Source organism: the organism of the source record quoted next (genome assembly GCF_019968985.1).
Source record: "MAG: Porospora cf. gigantea B chromosome Unknown PgB_NODE_1110_length_7812_cov_114.407, whole genome shotgun sequence".
In the NCBI taxonomy this organism is placed as follows: Eukaryota; Apicomplexa; class Conoidasida; order Eugregarinorida; family Porosporidae; genus Porospora; species Porospora cf. gigantea B.
The window spans coordinates 1-7812 of NW_027178519.1; the positions used below are offsets into that span (position 1 = coordinate 1).

The following is a 7812-nucleotide window of genomic DNA, read 5'->3' on the forward strand; positions in this document are numbered from 1 at the left end:
CTATGACCATCAAGGACCGTGGCTCTTACTCGTTTGTGCGGCTTGCTTGGTGAGCGTTCTGTTCTGTCAGGTGCGGTTTTTCTACATAGAACCGGCGGCCGTGATTCAAAAAGATGACGAGGCTAAAGTGTGACACATTACTGCGACATCACAAGTTTTTGCTGTTCAGAAGCGTGCAGCTTCACCAGTTGACGCGCTTTCTCTCGATCTTGCTGGTAGAGCCATTCGATGGCTCTCTTCTTCGCCTTTTGATGCCCATCACCGGCCATAAAGTATTTCGTATCCTGCTCGCCGCTCAGACGGAAGAACCTAGCACGCCATCCGTGAGTATCTCCGCACCACACGATGCCAGTGTAGCCGGTTTTGTTAGGATCAGTTGTCCGGTAACACGTCAGCTGCCAGGCTACTGCATCCACTAACGCTTCCCCACGGGATCCACCGCCAAGGGGGAACACTTTTTCGGGGGTCAGCCGACGACGATTGTCACTGAAAACCTGCCACATTTGGGTGATGGGGCACCACCGCACCTGCTGCACCATACAAACTAGACGGTAGCTGACTCCGCGTTTTGGATCCGTTCTCTTTGCGGGTGTCTCGCGAGATAGCCGTTCCTTCAGACGGGCCATAGGGTCATTGGTGGTGCGCTGGAGTTCCGACAGCAAGCGCTCCACACTGTGGCGTGCAACAACCACGTCTTGCTGCCTCTGGTAGTCGGTGGCGGCGGTAAACGCTTCTTCTTGGCCTATGCCGGCAGCATAGAAGACCTTCGCGTCTTTGAAAACGGCATCGCCCCGCACACACCAACACTGGCGTTGCGAATCCCAGGTGATTCCCCGACGCAAGCGCTTCTGCTTTGTTCGCAGTGACCTCCGACGCCAAATTACTGCTTGTATGAGTGATTCCTGCTCGCCAACGGTGCCTGCGGGGAAAAATTTTGCTTCCCGGACGTTTCGACTCATCACAGCCCAGCTGCGTCGGTTATCCACCCAGCGCACGTTACTAACGCAGCTCGAACAACGAAGTTTAGGGGTATTCTCAGTAGATTGGTCGTAGTCATCAGAAGGCGCTGCGATGTGAATCGTTCTTTCAGTGGCCTCGTTCCCAGCTGTGTCATCATTAGAAGTTCCAGCTGCGACAACAGGAAACTCAGTTTCACCTCCCATCACAGCTGTGACAACATGAACCGCAGTTCCAGTGTCATCACTCCTAGTTGGGACGTCAATCTTGGAAGTTGGAGCTGCGATGCCGACGGAACATCGCCTGTCAGCAGTGGAGCGAGCCGTGACCAGATCTTGCTCCTCTAGAAACTTGACAGCGGCAAGCCGCGCCCCCACGTCCCCAAGATCAGCAGTGTCGAAGCACTTAGAGGTTCTCTTACAGCCCGGAAGGGTATAATGAGCTCGATACATGGATGTGCGCTTGTCGAAACTGATTCCTCGAGGGAGCCCATTGGCGGTGGGAAGATGGTTACGTCGGTGGCGTAGTCTCCACGTTTCAGCTTCGATGAACGTAGCTCGTGAAGTCGAGCCGACTGCGACAGCAAAGGACCTTCGGGCCATATCACGAGAGCAGCGGACATCCCAACTGTTGGTGGTTGGGTTCCAGAGGTTCTGTAGAACATACCTCGGACGGCATGCAGCAGGTTGTGCGGGGTCTGGAAAATTCTCGAAGAGACTCGCAGCCAGAGAGTGGGGGTTGATGGTGTCCAAGTGCTCCGTTTCGGAGACAGACCACGGAGACAGAGGGGTCGGCTTCTCCGAAAATTGGATGTCGGCTGAAGTTCCTGGTTCAACAAGACCCGGGTACGAGAAGGCTACCTCGTGGCTGCGTTTTCCATCGCCAAGACTCGGTCCAGTGACGGCGAGGCAGGTAGATCTGGCGACACCCTCGCTCTGAGAGCAGCCCTCGTTGAGGAACTGGACTCCGACGGGGCTCACGCTTGGCAGAGGATCCCAGGTGATTGGCTCCGGAGCCTTCCACTCCGCCTCTATTCCAGGCGTGTCAACTGGGCGAATAGCGGACCTGGCGACACCCTCGCTCTGAGAGCAGCCCTCGTTGAGGAACTGGACTCCGACGGGGCTCACGCTTGGCAGAGGATCCCAGGTGATTGGCTCCGGAGCCTTCCACTCCGCCTCTATTCGAGGCGTGTCAACTGGGCGAATAGCGGACCTGGCGATGCCCTCGCTCTTGGACTGGACTCCGACGGGACTCATGCTTAGCAGAGGACCTCGGGTGTTCCGCTCCTCTATTCCAGGCGTGTCGTCATCTAAACAAATGTCGCCGAATAACTTTAAGCTGAAACCCAAGTCAAGCGATCCAAGTGCAGAACTGACCGAAGGGGCCGTGAGGTCCAACCCCTTACGTACCCCACCATTACCTGGCGTGACCTGATTCTCTCTTTGACGGGATCCTCGATATTCTTCCCCACAGATGCTCAGCGAGCCTAGGATCACGCTCTCAAGCCCTGACGCGGCGTTGTCAAACTTAGCGTGATGGAGTCTCATGGATTTGTGCCATTTTGACTAAAAACCAGTGGCGTTACACAACCACGAAGCCAAACAGTGTGATCCCGTTTCGATCCGTACATGTAGCAGCCGGCCTTCGATCCATAAAGTCTCAGGTATTTGTTGGCAGAGGGCAAGCTCCACGTGTAATGGCCAATTGTGAGTTATGCCTCCCAAAACCAAAGCCAAGGGAGCAGCGAAGTATTTAATGCGCGCCAGCAGCGCGGTTAACGCTACTGTAGGCGGAAAAGTGGCCAAGAACCTCTGCGTGTGGACTGACAAGGGGCCGCTGACTGGTCAAGAGGCTGTTGTTTTCACAAAGTGTATCGTCCTTCCTGACTCCGATGAGACCACGGTCTCCCTTCGCCCCGTTGACTCTAAGCTCGACCAGACACCCTTTAAAGTTCCAGTCAAGCAGTGCTTTAACGCCAACGACAATGAGTGAGAAGCGTCTTAAGAATAATTCAGCGATGTTGAGGCTATCAGGGATATCGGCAGTCTCGTACACGAGAACACCGCCGCAGTTCTGGACCTTCTCCGGCAGCGCTACCTGAAGGATCAGATTTACGTAAGCCCTCGTAGGACGAGTTAACACAGACCACCGCTGACCCGCTTCTGATCGCGATCAACCCGTTCCGAGATCTAGGCAACTGTCGCGACTCCGATATCAAGAAGTACAAAACGGCTCCGGATTTGATGCGCCTACAGCCACATACCTTTGGTATTTCGCGACAGGCAGTGGATAGCCTGTTTACGGCTAAGAAGAGCCAGGCAATCGTCGTCACAGGGGAGTCGGGAGCAGGGAAAACCGAGGCTACCAAACACTGCATGCGCTATTTTGCGTTTCGCGAGGGCATGTCTGGCGAGTCGGACATTCAGAAAGCCATAATGGCTGCCAACCCGGTGCTCGAAGCATTTGGCAACGCGAAGACGTCGCGAAACAATAACAGCTCCCGCTTTGGCCGGTTTATGATGTTGCAGCTTGCGGCCAAAGGTGGCATTGAGTACGGAACCGTTAAGGGGTTTCTCCTCGAGAAAGTACGGGTGGTTTCCCAAGAGGCCGATGAGAGGTCGTATCACATCTTCTATCAGCTGGCCAAGAGTTTGCCAGCCAACTTGAAGTCAAGGTACAAGCTTCTTGACATCTCAAAATATAAGTCCTTACTCGGTGGGGGCACCTACGATGCGCCCGGAATTGACGACAGCAAGGAGTACCAAGAGGTCTGTGAGTCATTCCTCAGCATGCAACTCTCCGAAAGCGAGATCGATTCAATCTGGTCGATCGTCTCAGGCGTGCTGCTACTCGGCAATGTAACCTTTGAATCCGTGCAACTCGACGGCGTGGAAGCCGCAGCGATCTCCGACGTCGATGAGAAGGTGCTCCAGGACGCATGCGAGCTGCTATTCATGGCAAATAACACCAAGAAGGTCAGTGAAGCCTTTTTGGTCACTGAAAGGAAGGTCGGGTCTGAGGTTATCCGACAGCGCGTTTCGTCCGGGGACGCGCAGATGTTGAAGGAGTCTTTGTGCAAGGCGTACTACAACCAGCTCTTTCAGTGGATCATCGCGAGACTGAACAGCAAAATCGAGCCGCCGTCCGGCTTCGACGTCTTCATGGGCATGCTTGACATTTTCGGCTTCGAGGTCTTCGACCACAACTCTCTGGAGCAGTTGTTGATCAACGTTACCAACGAGTTCCTTCAAAAGAACTTCACGGATGTCGTCTTCGAGAAGGAGTCTCGTATTTATCGAGAGGAGGGCGTCGCTACGACAGAGCTGCGGTTCACATCGAACGCCCATATTATTGACGCGCTCATCGGAAAACGAGGCTCTGTGTTCTCCGCGCTCGAAGACGCATGCGTCGCCAAAGGGAACACCGACTCTAACTTCGTGAGCGTGTGCTCCAGGACTATAGCCAAGAACGTCTTTTCACTGAGCAACAGGTCCAAGACTTCCTTCAAGATCACACACACCATTTCCGATATTGAGTACGATGCCGCAGGCTTCATCGGCAAGAACATGGACTTGCTCAAGGCAGACCTGGCCGAGTGCTGTCATGCGGCAGAGTCCCCTGTGGTGACTGCCATGTTCTCTGAGGTGGAGGTGGTGCGTGGAAAGCTGGCCAAGGGCCAGTTGATTGCCAGTCAGTTCCTAAAGCAGTTGGACGAGATGATGTCGATCATTCTATCGACTGAACCGCACTTTATTCGGTGTCTGAAGCCAAATGACACCAAGAAGTACCACGATTTCCACGCTACAAAGGTACTCAACCAGCTGTTCTCCCTGTCCATCCTGGAGGCGCTGCAGCTGAAGAAGGTCGGGTTCAGTTACAAGAGGGGATTCTTCGAGTTCGCCCAGCAGTTCAGATTCGTCAACATGGGAATCACCAACGACATCAACGCGGCCCACGCTATACGGGACATGGATCGCGTCAAGCAGCTAGCGGTGGCCCTGTGCACACAAATGTCCCAGGACAAGAAATTCACCCAAGGAAAGGAGTGGGAAGTGGGTAAAACGATGATCTTCCTCAAGTCGGAGACCCAGCACGCCTTCCTAGCTGTCCAACGGCTGATGCTGCAGCAGTACGAACCGTTAGTCAACCTCATCGAAGCCATGTGGGAGCTGAAGAGCCTGAAGGAGACCGCTAAATGCAGACATCGACCGACGGTAAGGGTTCAGGCTCACGCCCGGAAGACCTACGTCCAAAGGTGCCGACAAGCATGTGCACCTATGTCTGAAGTACGGTCGCGAATGTTGCCATTCACTCGAGTTATGCTGCATGGCCGTGCATTGGAGGCGTACGAGAGTTTTTTAACCTCCAGGACAGAATACGTCCTTGAGACGCCAAGTCACCTAAAATGTGTTCCCCGTAATGTGCAGCCCTTGGAGGTTGTGTTCACTACCGAGGACGATGCCATGACCGAGGCCAGCATCGACATCGAGGATCTGGTCTGGGACCACGACCAGTCTAAGGCTCCACGCGGCACGCCTGTGCCTGTGCTCCAACTGGACTCTAGGCCTCCGAGAGCTGAAGGGCGGTCCCTGAAAACCCGCCTGCAGACGGTCGGGAGTCGCCTGCGGTCACTTTCGAGAGGGAGGCGGCAGGATACGATGTCGACTCTGGGCTTCGACACGAAGACGGTTCGTTCTGCGGTACAAGATATTGAAAGGCGCTGAAGATGCGATTTTGTTTTTTTACAACAAAAAACTGAATTTCAGTTGAATTTCAGTTGAATTTCAGTTGAATTTCAGTTGAATTTCAGTTGAATTTCAGTTGAATATCTAAAGAATTTCAGATGAACATTTCAGATGAACATTAAGTTGAATATCTTAATTATTAACAGAGAGGTATAACACTGCCGTCGCCTTTTTGCAGCTCCACCCCTTTGCCTGGAAAAACAGCGAACGCCTGGTTTTTGAAGTCTTCAACTGTTGCGTTCTCGACGCCTTTGTCAGGCACAGGAATCACAGTGTCGGACTGTCCTTCCATCTGCAACCTGAGAGCGGGAATGAGGTAAGAGTCGACCATGTGCTTGATGAAGCTTTCAACCTCAGTGGTTTTGACCAGCGACACGGTGCAGCCGCCCCAACCTGCGCCCGTTAGACGGGACCCAAGAGCACCTCCCTCGCGGGCCAGCTTGGTAACGTTGTTGAGTCCGTCGGAGGAGCATTCAAAGAGAGAGCCGAGACTTTCATGCGACTGGTTCATCAGCTCGCCAAGTTTCACAGCCTTCTCTTCGGCGGTGGCCTCCGAGTTACACACTCGCTCGAACTCCTCCACTCGGATGGTCTCCTCGAAAACGTGCAAACAACGCCGCATCACGTCAAATGAGTCGTTCAGATGCCACACGTCTTCCCCTACGTACTGCAGCAGCGTCTGTCTCTTTGCGTTGGGGAATACCGCCTCCACATCATCCTTCGTCATAGAATTGCTCTTGAGGACGTCCCTAGTCAGGTTGGCCATCTCGACCAGAGATTTCCCCAGGTATTGCTGCACCTGCCTCAGGACGTAGGTGCTGTCAGCAGCGTCGAGGTCAGAAGGCGCAGCCAATCCGAGAACCTCACATCCGCGTTTCAACAGCAAGTACGCTCCTACTCTTAGCTCGAAAACGCGCTTGTTGTACATGAAGGGAGCAGCTTGAGCCTTCGCCGCCGGCTCACAAGTGTTGACAACCACGAGGCTGCTACCCTCTGGCATACTGTTGCAATGAACGGTGAGGGGTTTGAACTCGATCTTCAAGGCCTTGCCCACCTCAGACAAGCAGATGGCGGCCTGGTCCATTCCACCGCCAGCGGTGCCAGAGTGTCGTTCAGCTTCGGTTACTAGAACGGCCAGCTGATTGCGATTGAACGGTAGGACATCCCAAACACACGAGGCAACAGCGAGAGCGCTGGCTACACATAGTGCCGAGGAGGAGGAGACGCCGGAAGCGATTGGCACGTTGCCCTGAACCAGAATCCGCAGCCGTGGCAGCCTCTCGCGAACATCCACGGAAACGCAGGCATCGCCTAGTCCCTTCGCCCCGTCAATGACCTTTCCAGCGCGTTCGATGTCGTTGGTGATCAAGTACTCCACACACCCGAGGTATGCCGCGATGACGTAGTTCCACCAGGTCCCCTTCGGTCCTACGCGGATGCTGGCGAAGTCCTCCCCAGAGTCGAAGGTCTCGTACGCCGAGTCCGCATGCTTAATCGTCAGCAGAGAACCCTCGATGGTCTTCGCGACGCCCACGTCAATGTGGTGGTTGATTGCACACGGAAACACAGGGTAGTACTGGTGGTCCACGTGCTCTCCGATTATGTTGACGCGCCCTGGGGCCTGGACAACGGCATCAGGAGGGATGCCAAACTTCTGAAGGAACGTCTTAGCGGCCATTGAGGAATATACTATTAAGTGACGTGCCGTCATCATGCAGTTATGTTGGTTTGAACGCATCAGAACCCGAACGTGGCCGCTTCTCTCCATTCAGAGAGAGCCTCGAACAGCGTGTCTCTCTGATTTCGCATCTTGAACTTCAGGACCATCTCTAGCGGAACGCGATCTTGCTGAGTCAAGCCGCCCATCAGTAACAGGAACCCGTCAGTTTTTATGGTGCCCTTCTGCTGGAGGTCCTGTGCCCACTGACTCAGCGCCTGCTTTGCGACGGTCTTGATACGACTAGCGCCGATACTGTCGTCGAATTGGCCTGCTTTGGAGTCTCCCCATCGCCACTGTAGTCGAGTCATGTCACTGGAGCTCTTCCAGTGAAAGGTTCGCGTCTGGGTGTCTCCTTTCTTTATGGCGGTGATCTTACCACCTTCTCGTATC

At 54.3% G+C, this 7812-nt stretch overlaps 4 protein-coding genes across 5 annotated transcripts; 1 reads left to right on the forward strand and 3 right to left on the reverse strand.

The window, feature by feature from the left end:
* Positions 1-137: 137 nt before the first annotated feature.
* Positions 138-2504, reverse strand: KVP17_000611 (uncharacterized protein; the record flags this gene model as incomplete). Its single annotated transcript, XM_068515280.1, has 1 exon — positions 138-2504. One exon carries the CDS (start codon positions 2502-2504, stop codon positions 138-140), a length of 2367 nt encoding a protein of 788 aa, XP_068379562.1.
* A 166-nt stretch (positions 2505-2670) lies between these two features.
* Positions 2671-5681, forward strand: KVP17_000609 (uncharacterized protein; the record flags this gene model as incomplete). 2 transcript variants are annotated; one of them, XM_068515278.1, is made up of 3 exons in its annotated part: positions 2671-2945; positions 2973-3072; positions 3102-5681. In XM_068515278.1, 3 exons carry the CDS (start codon positions 2671-2673, stop codon positions 5679-5681), a joined length of 2955 nt encoding a protein of 984 aa, XP_068379560.1.
* A 160-nt stretch (positions 5682-5841) lies between these two features.
* On the reverse strand, positions 5842-7380 carry KVP17_000608 (uncharacterized protein; the record flags this gene model as incomplete). The annotated part of the gene is made up of 1 exon (XM_068515276.1): positions 5842-7380. One exon carries the CDS (start codon positions 7378-7380, stop codon positions 5842-5844), a length of 1539 nt encoding a protein of 512 aa, XP_068379558.1.
* A 59-nt stretch (positions 7381-7439) lies between these two features.
* On the reverse strand, positions 7440-7730 carry KVP17_000610 (uncharacterized protein; the record flags this gene model as incomplete). The annotated part of the gene is made up of 1 exon (XM_068515279.1): positions 7440-7730. The coding sequence occupies one exon, from the start codon at positions 7728-7730 to the stop codon at positions 7440-7442; it is 291 nt and encodes a 96-aa protein (XP_068379561.1).
* Between the last annotated feature and the right edge of the window lie 82 nt (positions 7731-7812).